The 19,492-nt window shown below is 50.7% G+C and overlaps 1 protein-coding gene across 3 annotated transcripts in view; it reads left to right on the top strand.

Moving 5' to 3' along the window:
- The window catches only part of LOXL2 (lysyl oxidase like 2), a 106,607-nt gene extending 87,381 nt beyond the window's left edge, over positions 1-19,226 (top strand). For all 3 annotated transcript variants that reach the window (XM_003823575.7, XM_008977215.5, XM_008977214.5), the window contains exons 10-14: positions 6,527-6,770; positions 13,035-13,150; positions 14,268-14,404; positions 17,474-17,585; positions 18,297-19,226. In XM_003823575.7, coding sequence (XP_003823623.1) covers positions 6,527-6,770; positions 13,035-13,150; positions 14,268-14,404; positions 17,474-17,585; positions 18,297-18,376 — 689 coding nt within the window. In that variant the 3' untranslated portion in view covers positions 18,377-19,226. The remainder of the gene's footprint in view (positions 1-6,526; positions 6,771-13,034; positions 13,151-14,267; positions 14,405-17,473; positions 17,586-18,296) is intronic.
- The last annotated feature ends 266 nt before the right edge of the window (positions 19,227-19,492 follow it).

Raw genomic sequence — 19,492 nt, 5'->3', positions numbered from 1 at the left:
TATGCTGAGAGAAGAGGAGCAGTAGACAACCTTTTGGAATGCTGTCCTCCTGAGCCCAAACCCAGCCCTCCCTTTCCTGGCCTTGTAATATAAACCCACACGCAGCCATCTCCATTGGGAGGCCCATGTACTGGCCAGAGAACTTGAGACCAGACCCTGCCTTATTGGCTGATCTTGGAAAAGCGTATCAGCCTCTGTGGTCTTTAGTTGTAGTTTTCCCTAGAAATTAGAAATCAAGTGTGACAATTAATATGTGCAAGGGCTTGATAAACAAAGATGCACTGTCATCCTGCCATCACGGAGAATGCGGGATTGAACAGCAGCTGCGTCTCCCACCAACCCCTTTTAGACTCACTAGCATCTCCTAGCCCTTGCAAAGCAGGATCTCAGGGCAGGCTTTGCTGGGCAGACATCACAAGCTATCACATCCTTGTGAGAGGAGAGATGGCGAGATCACCATCTTACCAGCTCCTCGGGGGAAAGCATCCCAGCAGAGAGGAACAGCCACTTCCCTGTCGGGGGCCTTTTCTTTATTTATCAATTTATTTATATTTGCAATATCCCATCTTTTCCAGAAGGAAATGAAGATAATACAAACCTAAATACAATTCAAGATAGCATAAAATAAAAACAGATGAAAGATAGACAGGTGCTGGCAAAATGGTAGTGGCTTAAAATGGAGCCAGGGAGGGGTTAATTTTAAAAATGTGTACTAGGGGGTTCTATGCATTTATTATGAGTAGGTCATTAATTTCACAGTGAGCTTCCTAGCAGCCAGAGCAAAGAGAATACTGGTCATTAATATAACTAACAGTACCTGTGAGATAGAAATATGGCTGTGAGTCAAGAGAAGCCCACCACTCTAGAGATTAAAGGGAATTTCTCTCTGAGGACTGAGGTTTATGAGATGAGCCATGCCGTCAGATCCTCATGGGAGATCCAAAAATGAGTTTCATGGGGCGATTTCTCAGAATGCTCCACAGCTTATGCTGAAGTATCACTGGGAGTGTGTCTGCAGCGGGGCAGTAGGCTTTGGGGCCAGAAACACAGCTCTTGGCTGCTCTGGCTAAATGCACGTTAGAGTATTCAGGGAAATAAACTAATTCTTCAGGCAACCCTTCATAATATCTTATTCTCACCCCACCAACTGCATATGCTAGAAATCTACACAACCTCCTTGATTCTCCCTCTTCCCCACCACCCCCATGTCCAGTCCCTCTTGATTTTTACCTTTCAGTATTTTCTCAACCTTCTGTATGTCTTTCCCTGCCACTGTTGCTGCCTGTGTCCAGATGACCACACAGCATCACTGCAAAGGAGATCCCTACAGTGATACGTGGCCCTGCAGTGGCTTCCCCTCCTCTCCCCTCCCCAAAGCCAGAGCCAAGGCCACGTCCCACTTAAATCCCACCCAAGGGTCCCACTGCACTTCCGTGACCAGGGGCTCGCACGGGGCTTGTGTTGTCCAGCCTCCTTGCTGGCCACCCCCTCCCATCCTCAGTGACTGCACCACACTGGCTTTGACCCTCCGTGGTGCCACAGGGGCCTGGCACAGCCTACTTGTTTTTTGTTGTTGTTGTTGTTTTCCTTTTTTATTTTTAATTTTTTTATTTTTATTTATGTATTTATGTATTTATTATTATTATACTCTAAGTTTTAAGGTACATGTGCACAATGTGCAGGTTAGTTACATATGTATACATGTGCCATGCTGGTGCGCTGCACCCACTAACTTGTCATCTAGCATTAGGTATATCTCCCAATGCTATCCCTCCCCTCTCCCCCCACCCCACAACAGTCCCCAGAGTGTGATGTTCCCCTTCCTGTGTCCATGTGTTGTCATTGTTCAATTCCCACCTATGAGTGAGAATATGCGGTGTTTGGTTTTTTGTTCTTGAGATAGTTTACTGAGAATGATGATTTCCAATTTCATCCGTGTCCCTACAAAGGACATGAACTCATCATTTTTTATGGCTGCATAGTATTCCCTGGTGTATATGTGCCACATTTTCTTAATCCAGTCTATCATTGTTGGACATTTGGGTTGGTTCCAAGTCTTTGCTATCGTGAATAGTGCCGCAATAAACATACGTATGCATGTGTCTTTATAGCAGCATGATTTATAGTCCTTTGGGTATATGCCCAGTAATGGGATGGCTGGGTCAAATGGTATTTCTAGTTCTAGATCCCTGAGGAATCGCCACACTGACTTCCACAATGGTTGAACTAGTTTATAGTCCCACCAACAGTGTAAAAGTGTTCCTATTTCTCCACATCCTCTCCAGCACCTGTTGTTTCCTGACTTTTTAATGATTGCCATTCTAACTGGTGTGAGATGGTATCTCATTGTGGTTTGGATTTGCATTTCTCTGATGGCCAGTGATGGTGAGCATTTTTTCATGTGTTTTTTGGCTGCATAAATGTCTTCTTTTGAGAAGTGTCTGTTCATGTCCTTAGCCCACTTTTTGATGGGGTTGTTTGTTTTTTTCTTGTAAATTTGTTTGAGTTCATTGTAGATTCTAGATATTAGCCCTTTGTCAGATGAGTAGGTTGCCAAAATTTTCTCCCATTTTGTAGGTTGCCTGTTCACTCTGATGGTAGTTTCTTTTGCTGTGCAGAGCTCTTTAGTTTAATTAGATCCCATTTGTCAATTTAGGCTTTTGTTGCCATTGCTTTTGGTGTTTTAGACATGAAGTCCTTGCCCATGCCTATGTCCTGAATGGTAATGCCTAGGTTTTCTTCTAGGGTTTTTATGGTTTTAGGTCTAATGTTTAAGTCTTTAATCCAGCTTGAATTGATTTTTGTATAAGGTGTGAGGAAGGGATCCAGTTTCAGCTTTCTGCATATGGCTAGCCAGTTTTCTCAGCACCATTTATTAAATAGGGAATCCTTTCCCCATTGCTTGTTTTTCTCAGGTTTGTCAAAGATCAGATAGTTGTAGATATGCAGCGTTATTTCTGAGGGCTCTGTTCTGTTCCATTGATCTATATCTCTGTTTTGGTACCAGTACCATGCTGTTTTGGTTACTGTAGCCTTGTAGTGTAGTTTGAAGTCAGGTAGTGTGATGCCTCCAGCTTTGTTCTTTTGGCTTAGGATTGACTTGGTGATGCGGGCTCTTTTTTGGCTCCACATGAACTTTAGTTTTTTCCAATTCTGTGAAGAAAGTCATTGGTAGCTTGATGGGGATGGCATTTAATCTGTAAATTACCTTGGGCAGTATGGCCATTTTCATGATACTGATTCTTCCTACCCATGAGCATGGAATGTTCTTCCATTTGTTTGTATCCTCCTTTATTTCCTTGAGCAGTGGTTTGTAGTTCTCCTTGAAGAGGTCCTTCACATCCCTTGTAAGTTGGATTCCTAGGTATTTTATTCTCTTTGAAGCAATTGTGAATGGGAGTTCACTCATGATTTGGCTCTCTGTTCGTCTGTTGTTGGTGTATAAGAATGCTTGTGATTTTTGTACATTGATTTTGTATCCTGAGACTTTGCTGAAGTTGCTTATCAGCTTAAGGAGATTTGGGGCTGAGACAATGGGGTTTTCTAGATATACAATCATGTCATCTGCAAACAGGGACAATTTGACTTCCTCTTTTCCTAATTGAATACCCTTTATTTCCTTCTCCTGCCTAATTGCCCTGGCCAGAACTTCCAACACTATGTTGAATAGGAGTGGTGAGAGAGGGCATCCCTGTCTTGTGCCAGTTTTCAAAGGGAATGCTTCCAGTTTTTGCCCATTCAGTATGATATTGGCTGTGGGTTTGTCATAGATAGCTCTTATTATTTTGAAATACGTCCCATCAATACCTAATTTATTGAGAGTTTTTAGCATGAAGGGTTGTTGAATTTTGTCAAAGGCCTTTTCTGCATCTATTGAGATAATCATGTGGTTTTCATCTTTGGTTCTGTTTATATGCTGGATTACATTTATTGATTTGTGTATATTGAACCAGCCTTGCATCCCAGGGATGAAGCCCACTTGATCATGGTGGATAAGCTTTTTGATGTCCTGCTGGATTCAGTTTGCCAGTATTTTATTGAGGATTTTTGCATCAATGTTCCTCAAGGATATTGGTCTAAAATTCTCTTTTTTGGTTCTGTCTCTGCCCGGCTTTGGTATCAGGATGATGCTGGCCTCATAAAATGAGTTAGGGAGGATTCCCTCTTTTTCTATTGATTGGAATAGTTTCAGAAGGAATGGTACCAGTTCCTCCTTGTACCTCTGGTAGAATTCGGCTGTGAATCCATCTGGTCCTGGACTCTTTTTGGTTGGTAAGCTATTGATTATTGCCACAATTTCAGATCCTGTTATTGGTCTATTCAGAGATTCAACTTCTTCTTGGTTTAGTCTTGGGAGGGTGTATGTGTCGAAGAATTTATCCATTTCTTCTAGATTTCTAGTTTATTTGTGTAGAGGTGTTTGTAGTATTCTCTGATGGTAGTTTGTATTTCGGCACAGGCTATTTGTTTTGCCCCAGCGTCATCCTTAGTGTTATTTCCTCGAATCCCCACTCCTCCTTCAGAGAAAAACTAAAACACAACTTCTCCCAAAGCAGCCTCCTGACCACCCACCCAACAGGTTCCTCCCGTTACAATTCCCATCATATCTCCTGCCAGCTCTTGTTGCAGTAGTAATTATTATGTGCTGAATATGTCTGTCTCTTGTTAGTCTAGGGTAGTTCCACCTCTGCCTTGCTCAGCTCTGTCCAGAGAACCTAGCACAGAGCATCGTAATACTCGAGCCATGGGTAGGTGGGAGGATGCCACCTAGGAGTTCTGCTGCCTGCTGGATGCAGGGGAGGCCAAGTCCCCAACCCACGGCAGCTGTTGAGATTGCACATCTCAGGCTACCAGCTAAGCACAGACCATGGTACATTAACGATCCCTCGCCTTGCGAGCTGGCGGGAGAGCCCAAGTGGAGACCTCCATGCTCAGCTCAGAAGTATTCAGAGGGGCTGTCAACTAATAAGAGGCTCACATGACACCCTCATAAAAATAAGCGTGCCCAGAACACTCGGTGCAGGGCAATGCTGCATCCTGGCGTAGCCTCCAAGAAGAAATACTTGTCAGTAAACGGGAGCCTCCTGATTTACGGCTTCCGTGCCCCACCCCACGTGCCATCTGTGTGCACCTTTTCCCTACCCTTTGGTTCCACACCCAATTCTTGCGAGTGGATCTGCTCTCTAGAGGATGCCAGCTCCATTCAGGTGCCAGTGAGCTCACAGGGTTTACTGAGAACCCGCTGGACTCTGCTGCAGCCTATAAGCCTGGAGGGGGAGGGGGAGAAGGGAGACAGAGCTCCCTCCACGTGCTGGTGAACTTGAGGGAAGCAAAACTCACAGACTCTGCTTGCTTAAAATTTATAAGCAATTATGCAAAGCAGTCTAGGGGGAAAAAATTTACAAGCAACTTGTCAAAATAAAAGATGGCAGGATCTTGTGATCACTGATTCATATATGGCATTTTTCTGTGTACTTGAAGTGTTCACTGAAAGCTCACTTTTAAAGGTAAAGCCTACAGTTAATCCTTTTGCAAAGAAGCTAAGCTTTCTAATACAATTGTTTAGTAAATGTAGATTGTAGCCATCAGTCATTCTTTTAACACCTGCTATGTGCAGTGCACTAATTGAGTAAATCAAGCATTGTAAAAGACAGGCACCTGGGGAAAACTCTCCTGTGGGGCAGCAGTGTGTCCTGTGGAACCTGGAAGAACCTGTTAAGAAGGCAATTTGGCAATAGGAATCAGAGACTTAAAAACAGACAATGCTTTCTCCTAGCACTTTCACTGACAGAGATATATTCTAAAGAAAAAAATAAGTTATATGCACAGATTTACTACAGGGTATTTATCACAGCTTGTAAGTGAAAAATTCCAAACGGCCAATATATCTAAAAATATGAGCTAGAGCTAGGAATTAAATCTTATGTAGCCATGAAATGAATGTGCTGTAATGGATATATGTCAGTGTGAAAATATGTCAAGATGTATTTTAAGGGGAACTGTATTAGTGCACCATAAATCCACAGACAATATTATACATGTTGGAAAATACATCATTCCCAGAAGAAGCAGACCAAGGTATTAGAGGTGTTCTTTCTCTCTGGGTAGCACAATCACATCGTTATTGTTGTTTTTGCATTTTATTATGGAAAACTTGAAGCCACTTGAAGTAGAATAATATAATCAACCCCCACGTGCTCATCACTCACATTCAGTGCTTATGAGGCACAGGATCTGTTAACGTACCATGATCTGTGCTTCGCTCTTAGCCTGGGACCAGGTGTGTGAGATTTTAACATCTCGCTCATCTGCACCGATAACTGAAGAGTTGTCAAAGAGGACTCACAGCAGAGGAAAAGAGGAATTTAGGGTCTTGCTAAACAAGAAGGTAACCTTGAGGAGCCCTTGAGTCATTCCAGAAGGTGGCGGTAGGCAGGAGAGGGGGTTTGTCCCAGCTCAAGAATCAGAAGTAGAAGCCCTGGGGAGGGGTCTCTTGCCTTGTTGACCAGCATGCCGTCCTCCCCAGCCGCCCCTGACCTGGTCCTCAATGCGGAGATGGTGCAGCAGACCACCTACCTGGAGGACCGGCCCATGTTCATGCTGCAGTGTGCCATGGAGGAGAACTGCCTCTCAGCCTCAGCCGCGCAGACCGACCCCACCACGGGCTACCGCCGGCTCCTGCGCTTCTCCTCCCAGATCCACAACAATGGCCAGTCCGACTTCCGGCCCAAGAACGGCCGCCACGCGTGGATCTGGCACGACTGTCACAGGTAGGCCTGGCTCGCCACCCTCCCCACTAAGCTGCCCGGCAGACATCCTGCAGGCCTCAGATGGGAGTTGAGAGTTGCCAGGATCACTTAGAGCCAAGAGGCTGCATGGCCTGGGGGTAGGATCCTCCTAAGTGGGGGGCTTGCGTCTGCCACACTGGCTGTCACATTTCCCGAAGCCATTCTCCACTCCAAGTTCCCCTGGCCTGCCGCCCTTCTTCCCGCCTCCAATGCTTCTAACATCAGGAAACACACTTTGTTTTGAGCGCCCATACCCTCCTCGTTGACCTTCAGCCCATGGTTTCCAAGTGTGTCCACAGGTTTGTGTGCTGCCAGGTACTCCAGGCTGTGCAGTTGCTGGACTCTAAATTCCTTTAGAAATATTCCCAGCCTGGCGCGGTGGCTCACGCCTGTAATCCCAGCACTTTGGGAGGCCGAGGCGGGCGGATCACGAGGTCAGGAGATCAAGCCCATTCTGGCTAACACGGTGAAACCCCGTCTCTACTAAAAATACGAAAATTAGCCGGGCGTGGTGGTGGGTGCCTATAGCCTCAGCTACTTGGGAGGCTGAGGCAGGAGAATGGCATGAACCCAGGAGGCGGAGGTTGCTGTGAGCTGAGATCACGCCACCACACTCCAGCATAGGCGACAGAGCCAGGCTCTGTCTCAAAAAAAAAAAAATATATATATATATATATATTCCACGTACTGGTATGTATTTTAAATACCTCTAGGAAGACAATGGGTGTGGAGACTGAAGTCTAGGCCCAAGAGTCCTGAGACCTGGTCTTTAAACGCAGCCGTGCCTCTAGCGAGCTGCATGATGTCAAGTCAGCTGGGCGGCATCACCTGGGACCTCGCCTGTCCCTTCCAGCTCTGTCAGTCTGTGGACCTGATCCCAGCGATGCAAATCCCAGACAAGGACAGAAGAACAGGGTGAAATCCTACAGCCAGACCTGGCTAGAGCCACCACAAGCCATCTGCTCATCCTCTTACCTTCCCTCTGTTTCTTTGTTTTCCCTTTTTTGCCTGGACTCTTAATCTAATCCAGAGCCTGCTGTCTCTGTATGTCCAGGGATTTTTTTGCTCAGACCTGAACTGGGTGGGTAGAGGGAAGAGAAGCAGGCACACTCTTAGAAAGGAAGGGAGACAGGCCTCTACCACTAAATAAAGCAGGAAGCCCCCGAGGGGCTACAGGTGTGGCCTAGTCATTGCCCTTCTCCACACTTGGATGGGCCATCTATACAACCGAGCCTTTGCACCACATCCCTGCTTCTCAAAGTGAGGTCCTTGGACCAGAGGTATCTGCCACCACCTGAGAGCTTGGGACCTGCTCAATCCCAGGGCCCGTTGCAGACCTACACATCAGCATCTGCATTTGGCAGGATTCTCAGGCGGCCGTGTGCACACTGCAGTGTGAGAAGCCCTTGTCTAGATGATGTTGAGGCTCCGCTGCAGCTCCGGAATGTGGTCATCACTGTTACGGGCAGAACTAACATGTCCTGGCCCCTTCTAAGTGTCAGGCCCAGGGAACCTTCGTTCTCCTAGAAAAGGACACAGAGGCTTGGAGTTGTCTCTTGCCCAAGATAATGCTAGGAGTTGCAGAGAGCAGGAATCCCGGCTCGGGCCTGTCTGACTCCAAACTACATGCTCTTTCTTTTTTCTGCTGACTCTTCATCAGAAATCTATCTTTGGCTTTTTTTTTTTTTTTTTTTAATATCGCAACTGATGACCTAGTCACATTCAAATCAGTTTTGGGATAGAGTTGTTCCACTAGTCTCACAAGAAAGGACTATGGTAGAATTCAGGGGTGCTGATTTTCCATTCAAACAATTGAATATTCTGAACGTCCTAATTAGCCCAAGAAGGTGTGGTCTTTATAGAGAAGCAGGCCAGTCTTCTTCAGGTTGTAAGTCAGTAGAGTTAAAGTCATGACGGTTTCAGTGCTTGGCTCCCTTCGGGGAACGTGTGGGTGGAAGCCCTGGGCGGCGGGGGCTGACGCTGCCTATGGGTCTATAAGCAGAAGATAATTGCATCCCAGCCCTGCATATGGCAGCCCACCCACAGATTACATGGTAGGAACCTCCCTGTGCCATACACTTACGCTCCAAGGACTTGGTCTCCTCTAAGAATAGGCACGTGGTGACATCCTGGAAATGTTCTTCTGATCTGGAGACCCTGGCTCCCTGCCTGCTCCCCAACCCCCCGCTCCCCCACTTTTCCTGTGGTCTATTTTCTTTGTTTACAGATGTTCTAGTCAGTGGCTTGGGAGGGGATGGGAGGGAAGGAAGGACATGCTGAGCACATGTACCTTCTGGTCTCCCCCTCCTGGTCCACAGCTGAGAAACAATGACCATAAGATCCTAGGGACCTTAAGAGGAGTACCTCGAGCTCCAGGTGACTTCTCCAGGTGCTGTGGGAGGAACAGGATCCTGGCCTCAAACATCTGTTGGGTTCCTTTTGGAAGCTGATGAGAGCTGGCCCTTCCTCTCCTCAAAACAAATATTTCTAGAAGTTTAATAGCCTATGTCAGCAGATTTGCAGACACTCTGAAGGCCATCTGGAGCCAGGCTTGAGAACCTTGGCTCAAATTAGTGGGAATGGGAAAAAATGCCATTTCCAGTTTAATTGATGCTACCTCGGGGAAGAGAGCTCTGTTCTTTGAAAGCCCTTGGCTGAAACACAAAGATCGGCCCCCTTGGAAATTTCCTCGACAACCAGACCTGGAGGAAAGTGCCCCCTGGAGTTATTCTGTCTCATGTGCACTGTGCCCTGGCCGATGGTCCCCATGCCTCTCTCTCCTGCCTCTTGTGGGGCCACCGCTGCTCAACTGGCACGATGTGCCACACTCTGACGGGACAAAGCATGGGGCACAGATGCACAACAGGCTCCACAGGCCGAGGGGCTTGGCTCTCCCACCTCGGGGGAATCCCAGGAGAGGAGCTAGGAGTTGGAGAAGCAGGGCGTGTGGGCTCCAGCTCAGATGACAGTCCTCCGGGTCAGGGATGGCATTGCTGCAAAGAGGAGAGACTCCCTTTCACTCCACCCTGCCTACCACATGTGCGGCTCAGCTTCCTGGGAGGATCAAAGCCCACAGATGTGACGTGGCCCCTGGGAGCCAATCTGAGGCCCTCATCGCATCTGTGGGGCTTGCTCCTGCCAAGGGGCTGCCTGGCACAGGGGGATGGGGGCGTGGAGCTAGCAGAAGGGCCTCTGCCTTTCTGGCAGCTCCTCCTGGGATGGAAACATCCCCAGTGTTTTCTGAAACGAGGACAGGAGTGTTGCCCCCACCGTGGCAGAGCACCTCCAGGACTGTCCATTCTGGATGCCCCGCGGACACGTGGCTGGGGTGGGAAAAGATGTAGAGTGCAAGCATCTCCTCTGCAAAGGGCACCAAGGCTCTGACTGGGCGTTTCATTGGGGCCACCAATGACCTAGGACAGCAAAGAACATACCTGCTTCTCCCATCTTTCTCTGAACCAGCTTTATCTGCCATCCGTTTTGCATCCAACACCTCCTCCCTTGACGAGTGCCATGTCTTAAAACACTGAGCTCTGGGATGGATGCAGTGGCTCATACCTGTAATTACAGCACTTTGGGAGACGGAGGCGAGTGGATCACTTGAGGTCAGGAGTTCAAGACCAGCCTTGCCAACATGGTGAAACCCCATCTTTACTAAAAATACAAAAATTTGCCAGGCGTGGTGGCGTGCGCTGTAGTCCCAGCTACTCGGGAGGCTGAGGTAGGAGAATTGCTTGAACCCGGGAGACAGGTTGCAGTGAGCCGAGATCATACCACTGCACTCCAGCCTGGGTGATGGAGTAAGACTCCATCTCAAAAAAAAACAAAAACAAAAAAGCATTGAGCTCTGGAGTCTCACGGTAGAAGGCTGTGTCTTCTTTTGTCCAGATCACAGTGACCTCCGCCAAGTGTCAGGCTCTCTCTCCCCTTAGCGTTCTGGATTTTCCTTCCAAGTCCATGCTTCCCTAACTCTACCCCGGGGATCCAGCCCCCTCCTGGATGCCCAAGGGTCACGACAGCTCAGCCTGCAAGAGAAGGAATACCTTCCTCGCCAGGACTCAGCGTCCCATCTTCCCAGAGTCCTGCTCTGTATTTCCTGGGGGGAATGGGTGGGTAGTGCTGGTGGGCGGGGGGTGTGGGGGGGCTCTAGGCTCTAATCCAGGCAGCTGGGAAGGAGATGTGGCCCTAGGGAGGGATGACCGCATACGCCTAAGAGGCAAAGCGAGATGCCCAGGACAGAAGCCAGGGAAAACTGGGAGGCCATGAAACCAGCTGCTCCCCTGAGTGTTTGCAGGGGAAAAACTGAAGCTGAGGAAGATTTAAATCAAGTCTGCAGGAAGCCCAGGAGTGGGACGGGGTCATCCTTACAAGAGTCTGTCTGTGCGCTCCGTCTGAATTCTGTTTAGACAACGGAGCATCAACCTATTTCTCTTCAGTCTTTCCAGCTGGTAAACATGGTCACATAAGCCCCTCTCTGAGCGATGCAGACATTTTTTAGGCAGTGAGTCAGACCTCATGTCTCTTCTTGCTCCTTCAAGAAGCCAAAATAGACTTTCTCAAAGTCGTCACTTCCACGGCCACAAAATGCCTCCTTGTGAATGTTCTCAGTGGAACCCGGGCTTAGCGTCATTTTACCCAGAAATATGAGTGACCGAGGGAAGCCCAACTTAGCAACTTCTGATATTATTTTTAGAACAGGCAAATGCAGGAGGAAGGGAAAAGAGCCTCGAATTTCCTCGCAGGAAACCTATCCTGTTCATTGCTGTCTTCCCCATTCCCCGTGCCCCCACTGCCCGTACACAGCAGAGGGAACCTGAGGCCAAGGGCAGGGGGCTGGGGAAGTGAGGAGCTCCCGCCGGCCGTTGTAGCAGCAGTGTTAGTGGATGTAATAAAAATCCTGCCACCGTGACTGCTATGATGGGAGTGTCACGAGGAAGGGGACAGGTATGTCAAGTGCTGACTAATGTGCTACCGCTTCGCGTTAGTTATTTGACGCCGTTCATCTTATTCAATCTTGCGGCCCCGAGAGCGGGCAAAGCCACCCTCCCCGCTTTGCCGAAGAGGAAGCTCAGATCCTGCAGCAACAAAACAGGGGACTCTGCTCCCATGACTTGGCACCTTGTTCCTCAGTTTCCCTCATTTTCCAAATGTCCCTGTAATGGCAGAGACAAGCGTATAGAATAGTTGCAGACACTTGCGACATGCTCGTTGCAGGTTGGGATCAGGCTAAGACAACCTCCTTCCTTCAGCCCTGGGCCTGGGCAGTGCAGGCTTCGGGAAGGCCGTGCAGCAACAGGCGACAGCCCCGTTTCCCTTGTTTATTCTGAAACAAGGGCTATTCTAAACCAAGCGCATGTGTTCCAACACTCTGCATCTGTTCTCAATTCCTCCCGAGGGAAGAGAGGGAGCCTCGTTATGTAAACCAGCGGCAAGGGATTTGCAGCCTGCTTGCACAAGCTCTCCTGCAGAACTCTTTTCTGGAACCCCCGGGGACGTGCCTCCCTTTGCCGCTGCTGTGTGCCCCTGAGGATGAGTCAATGTCTCCCTCCCAGAGGGCCTCCCAGCTGTCTTTCTGCTCCTCCCTGCTTTATTTGCACAATGCGAGGAGCACAGACTTGCTGCTCACCTCCCAGGGCCGGAGGCGAAGCTGCAGGCCCTTCCTGACCAGGTCTGAAGCACAGGCACGACCTTGGGGTACCTGTGTGTGTCCTGTGCAGGGCACATGTTCTATTCCTTACTGTTCCTGTTCTTTCTGCTGCTCCCCCTTAATCATGCTTCTTCCCCTTTGGTTTTTCTCCCTACCATATTCCATTTCAAAAGACATCAAAATGCGGAGTTTTTTAATTACCCTGAAGAAAGTGCATCAAACAGGAAGGGGCTGTGAGAGCCAGTTGCACGCTTATTAAAAACAATAGCTGGAGTTCTGTGCTTATCATATGCAGTGCTGGCTAATCTGCTCACCTCCCCGGTACCCACAGCACCCCATGCATTACGATGATCATTCCCATTCAGCAGAGGAGAGGATGGAGGCTTAGCAAGGTGAGCAGTGGTCTGACTCCAGAGCCCTGAAGCTGCCTCTGCAGCACCGGCTTTCCTTTCCTCAGGCCTCTCATCCACTCCTCTCCCCACCCGGTCCCCTCTGGTCCCCTGGAAGTATTCCCAGAGGCAAATCGCCAGCCAGGCCTCTGCTTGCAAGCAGCAGTTGCTCCAGAAACTGACCTCCAGGCCATCTCTCTCTCGCTCCAGGCACTACCACAGCATGGAGGTGTTCACCCACTATGACCTGCTGAACCTCAATGGCACCAAGGTGGCAGAGGGCCACAAGGCCAGCTTCTGCTTGGAGGACACAGAATGTGAAGGAGGTATCTGAGCGGAGTGGGGGGATGGGAGGCCTCAGAGGGACTTGAATGCCTCTGCCTCCACGATCACCTGGCTGGACCCCAGGCCTGGCACTGACCCTGTGTCACTCTGACCACTGCCACCTTTCCCCACCTGGACCTTCCTCAGCTATAGTGAGGCGCTGGGGGCATGGGCATGACCTGGTTCCAAGGGCACCCGGATTCCCCAGAGCTGTGCTGACAGGCACTGGTTGGTCCACAGGGCCTCCTGGACAAGATCCAGACTCTGGGGACCCTGCTCCATCTGGGCTTAGCAGCCTAGACCCTGATGCGTATGCCCCTCCCACTCTGGCTGCCACCAACCTTTTTTCTGGTGTCCCAATGCCAAGTGTCCCTACCACACCAGGTGTCACCCTTCAGTTATATCTCAAATGCCCTCCTCTGAAGCGCCCCCCATCCCGGCAGGTGTGGCACTCTGCTCACACTTCTGGTAGGTCACCACACCTGCCCTGTGATCACCCGTTAGTGCACCTGCAGCCCTGGGGGCTCTTCATGGGGAGACATGTCAGTTCTTCTTGCTAGACCCACTGTTTACAGCAGTGTCCAGGCATGGCAGCTTCTCAGTAAATGTGTGTTTAATTTGTTATTCATTGAAGCGGCCCGCCACTGACTTGCCGTGAAATCACACAGCAGACAGGTGTTGACCTCTTACCATGTGCAGATAACATGTAAGTGTCAGAGAGACATGGGCCTACACTCTAATTGCTGATCCTCCAGAGGAGACAGACAGTATGACCCCCCACGTTTTGCTAAACCACAGGCACCAGAGATTTTCTCGGTCCACACACACGCAGTTATCCCCAGGCTGAGGATGTCACAGAAAGGCCAGGGTGGATCAGAGTGGTCAGGGAGGGCTTCACGGAGGAAGGGGAACTTGAGCCTGGCCTGAGAGAAGAGGCAGGATGTGGGTAGGGAATTGAGTGGGGGGTTCTACTGAAATGAGAACAGATGAGCAGCCCACACAGTGGGGTGGGATGCCGAGCCCAGATGAAGCAGCGGTAGGGGCCTTGGAAGCAGGAAGAGGGTGCGGCAGTGGGGCCATGGTTCCCTGGTGATGAGCTCTCCTCTACTCTGCCCGCAGACATCCAGAAGAATTACGAGTGCGCCAACTTCGGCGATCAGGGCATCACCATGGGCTGCTGGGACATGTACCGCCATGACATCGACTGCCAGTGGGTTGACATCACTGACGTGCCCCCTGGAGACTACCTGTTCCAGGTGAGGTGGGTGGGAAGGGGTTCCAGCCCTGCAGGGGGAGGAGGGGAGGCCACCTCCACAGGCTCCTTCCCATTGGTGTCCACACAGGGGCATGGAAGTCAGGCTGTCTAAAGGGCAAGGTGCTACCCCCAGAGGCCATCACGGTCCATCAGTTAACCCAAAGATGTCAGGCATGGGGGCCTGAGAAATAGGGCGTGCACAGGACCAGAGACGCCACAGACATTCACGTTTGATTGAGTTAACACCTGGTGCATGCAAATCAAAACTCATCAGCAGGCTAGATTTGCTCTTCCGGCCAGTTTATTCCATACATGCTCAGGCAACCCACACCTCTTGTCTCCTATGGAGCTCTTGTCTCCACCATCCCCATTTCTCCTAGTGCCCTAGGCTGCCTTGGTCTGTGCTTTCAAGACTGAAAGCAAACTCATAAAGAGCCAGTCACTTGCAAATATCTGTGACTTAGCTCTTCCGGAAATATCTGCCTCATAGAGGAGGATCTGCAGAAGGGGCCATTCTCAATGCAAAGTGAATCTATAAGAGTAAAATACTGAACAGGAGAGACAGCCTGGCCAGGTGACTTCTTTGTCAGAGGGGTTGCCGAGATTTGTTTCCACATACTCTGGGTGGAAGGCCAGCCCTGAGGAGGAACAAGGGGGCCTTGGCTTCCCTCCTTCCTGAAAACAGCGGCATGTTCTGGCCAGGGCTCTAACTGGGGGAGAAAAGGGGCATTGTGTCCCCAGTGTCTCTTCCAGTGCACGGGTACACGTAGCCTGCAGAAGCTTTATCTCACCCTCTCACTCTCTCCTACGTCCTCACCCATCTCGTTTTCCAGCTTGCCCTGTTGGCTAGCAAAGCGGATGACCAGAAATGTGTCATTCCGCCTTGAAAGCTTTCCTGAGGGGGCATTCAGCCAGCCCAGGGCCTGGCCCACGGTCCCCACCTACAGACAGTCCTCTGAAGAAACAACACCTTCAGAGAAGTCACCACAGAGGGGCTTTCAGAGAATTCCTGGGCAGTTTCAGAGGCTGGAAAGCAGACAGCCAAGCACTTTTCCACCCACAAGCCCAGAACCACAGACTTAGAGAGGCCTAACCAGAGAGTTATTTATTTTAAAAGATGAATAGCCGTGGCCATGTGCACGTATACAGTGCCTGGTGGTTTCTGTTTGAGGTCTGCTATCATTTTGCTGGGTGAGTGTGTATCTCCCTGTATTCTGGCCAGTGCCATCCACTTAATAACTACTATTAATTGCCTAAGCCTGGGGAATGCATTGTTTGATTTAATCTCCCAAGGAAGGGGCATCATCATTACCCTCATTTCACGGCCACCCAACCCCAGACATATCAACTCTTTATTTTGTTTTCTCAACCCCTAAACAATACAATTAGCAAATGGACTCATTAGGGGCATGTTAATACCTCTGATTAATCAAAAAGAACATTCCCCTTAAGATAGACATGGAGCTTCTTTAGGTGCCACAAGCACCGGCCTGGGGACTCACGGGACACAAGAGCTGGTCTTCACTTCAGACATCAGTGGTGCTGTGAAGGACAGGAGGAGGGAGCTGGGCGAGGAGGAAGTGACCGTCCACGCAGAGGGACCTGTGCAGAGCTCGGAGGCAGGGCTGAAGGGGCCTCCTGGCTCCTGGTGGCCCCCGCTTTATCATCATTTCCTAGATTCACAGACATACAGAAACCTAAAGCCACTTCCTGCAGGCCCTCGTGAGATGTCGGTCTGCAGTAGATGAGTGGGGTGAGACAGTGGGGGACACACATTTCCAGCCCCGCCTCCACCCCACACGTAACACTGGCCCTCGTGTCCCCAACACAAGCCCTTGCTGCATCCAGCCGCCCTCATGGCTGCACTGTCGAGACGCCTGGGCGGCCAAGGAGCTGCCTGGGCCTGCACAGCTGGAGGCCTTGGCATGTGGAGCTGTGTTTGCCCCATGCCATGCGTGGGCCAGAAACGAGGGGGCAGCTAGAATGGTTGGGTGGAAAAGAAAAAACTCAAGCCGCCCTGGAGCAGGGCATGTACCTCCTTAGCTAAAGGGACAGGGCCCCAGCGGGACACAGCTGAGCCAGGTGCAGGCCCCCAGAACAGCCCCGCTGGGCCAGAGCGGAGGGCCGGCTGCCAGGCTGGCCTTGGCTTCCCACAGCACCTCTTTGGGCAAGCCCAGCGGCCTGCTAAAGGTTCATGTCCAGGCCCTTCTGGGGCCCCAAATTTAGAGAATGTTCCTGAACGAGCAGCCTGTACCCGCCCCCCTGCTGTGGGTCGCAGCCCTTCCAAATGTGGCAGGACCCTCGAGGGAAGGCCTGCCATCTGTGTCCTCTGCCCCTCTGTTCACCACTGTTGTCTCTTCTCCCTGTCCCTCCCTTTCTCTTCTCTCCTCGGGTCCTCACCGTAAACCTCCCCTTTTCTGTTCCCTCACAGACACCCTCCGAGAATATGTCCTTCCTATTCCTGCTGTAGCTGGGGGGATGCGGATGCAGGGGTGGGTGGAAGGATGGGGAGAGGGTGCAACTTCTCCAGCAGCCCCAGAGCCAGGCCCTCGGCCAGCAGAGCAGACAGGGACATGGATCCCCAAGTCCCACCTGTCACTTTACAGAGAGGAAGGGACATGTCCACAGTCACACGCCTGTGACGAGTGTCCCATCTCCAACGCCCAGGCAGCCCTCTTCCAGGTTCCCACACCGCCAGGTCCTCCCTGCACCCTTCTGCTTCTCTTCAGCATCTTCTTTTTGGGGCCTCCCCAGACCCCAACTTCTGCCTTCCCCAGAACTCCCAGGAGTGGGTGACCCCCTTCCGAAGGCCCACCCTGGGTAGAGGGGTGTGTGTTACACGGATATGGACAGAGGGCAGGGTTTCCCTCTTCCAGGCCATGCTTCCTCTGCTCCCTGACTCATCTCTTCCCCTCCCCAAGGACTTTGTTGAGACCCACAGACCCCCGTCTTGGGTCCCGGCACCTGCCACGCTCCCCTTCCCTGAGGTGCTGGTCTCTCAGAGCCCCAGGCCTGGGTGGAGGTGGCCGCAGAGGGAACAAGCAGCCTCCTCTGCCCTGCTTCTCCCTAGGTTGTTATTAACCCCAACTTCGAGGTTGCAGAATCCGATTACTCCAACAACATCATGAAATGCAGGAGCCGCTATGACGGCCACCGCATCTGGATGTACAACTGCCACATAGGTAAGGCCCAGGCCGCCCCCACTCCAGGAAGCAGGCGGGAGCTGCCCTACTTTCTCAAGCACCCAGAGGCAGCTTCCTAATTTGGGTAAAGAGCTCGGGGAATGCAGCCAGCATCACATTTCCACATTCAGGACAGAAGCCACAGACACACAGGCCTGGATGGAGACTGAGTTTTTACAGCCAGCTCCGGCCACGGATAGAGGGTGGTACAGGACCAGGCCGGCCCAGTGCAGACCCCAAGGCTTTTTAAGGGTTGGAGCTGAGGCCACTGGCTCATTATGTATGTGACCTCAAAAATGTGGGCATCAGCAATCTGTGGGCTCTGCCTATCAGGTTTTTCTGTCAAGAGCTGGAAGCTAGCAAACTACTGTTATTTCTAGTCTCCAATAAAGACACTTTTTTCCTTGGATGATAGGACTTGGGGAACAAAAGGGAAGGCAGAGCTTTTTCCTCTGCAGGAAAAGTCATGGGCCTCACTCTTGGCAAAAGGTTAAAATTAAAGGCGCTATATTTATTCACTCGTTCACTCAACTTTGACAGAGCACCTGCTATGTGCCCAGCCCTAGAGATGGCCAGTGCCTGGCACCTGTCTTTTTGAGGGCACACACAGGTGGCCCCAGCAGAGCCCCTGAGGCCCACTCCCCTGGCTCAGGGTCAGGCAAGGCCCGAGCATCTCATTTGCCCACTCTCTACCCGATTCTCGCTCTTCAGGTGGTTCCTTCAGCGAAGAGACGGAAAAAAAGTTTGAGCACTTCAGCGGGCTCTTAAACAACCAGCTGTCCCCGCAGTAAAGAAGCCTGCGTGGTCAACTCCTGTCTTCAGGCCACACCACATCCTCCGTGGGACTTCCCCCAACAACTGAGTCTGAATGAATGCCATGTGCCCTCACCCAGCCCGGCCCCCACCCTGTCCAGACTCCTACAGCTGTGTCTAAGCTCAGGAAGGGGACCCTCCTGTCATTCATGGGGGGGCTGCTGCCTGACCCTTGGGGCCTGAGAAGGCCTTGGGGGGTGGGGTTTGTCCACAGAGCTGCTGGAGCAGCACCAAGAGCCAGTCTTGACCGGGATGAGGCCCACAGACAGGTTGTCATCAGCTTGTCCCATTCAAGCCACCGAGCTCACCACAGACAGTGGAGCCGCGCTCTTCTCCAGTGACACGTGGACAAATGCGGGCTCATCAGCCCCCCAGAGAGGGTCAGGCCGAATCCCATTTCTCCTCCTCTTAGGTCATTTTCAGCAAACTTGAATATCTAGACCTCTCTTCCAATGAAATCCTCCAGTCTATTATAGTCACATAGATAATGGTGCCACGTGTTTTCTGATTTGGTGAGCTCAGACTTGGTGCTTCTCTCTCCACAACCCCCACCCCTTGTTTTTCAAGATACTATTATATTTTCACAGACTTTTGAAGCACAAATTTATTGGCATTTAATATTGGACATCTGGGCCCTTGGAAGTACAAATCTAAGGAAAAACCAACCCACCTGTGTAAGTGACTCATCTTCCTATTGTTCCAATTCTGTGGGTTTTTGATTCAACGGTGCTATAACCAGGGTCCTGGGTGACAGGGCGCTCACTGAGCACCATGTGTCATCACAGACACTTACACATACTTGAAACTTGGAATAAAAGATTTATGAAACCTGTCGGTGTTTCCTTTGACCCACAGCCCCTGGGCCCTGAGCAGCAGGCTTCCTGTGTTCAGTGGCCAGAAGCAGAGCTTCAGGTACATTCATGGTTTTCTCCGGTGGACATGGGTCCCCAGATCCCCTCCAGCCCAGTGTGGCCACTAGGGGACCTCCTTCAATAGACTCCAAAAGGGGAAGGTCCTACCCTCTGGGAGAAGCAGTCTAAGGAGATCACAAAAAGTAACAGAACAGGAGTCATCATCTTTCTTGAACTCCTGTG

This window comes from Pan paniscus, chromosome 7 (genome assembly GCF_029289425.2).
Source record: "Pan paniscus chromosome 7, NHGRI_mPanPan1-v2.0_pri, whole genome shotgun sequence".
NCBI lineage: Eukaryota > Metazoa > Chordata > Mammalia > Primates > Hominidae > Pan > Pan paniscus.
Note: the sequence above shows the minus strand (reverse complement) of the source record. Positions and strands in the feature narration are given on the sequence as shown.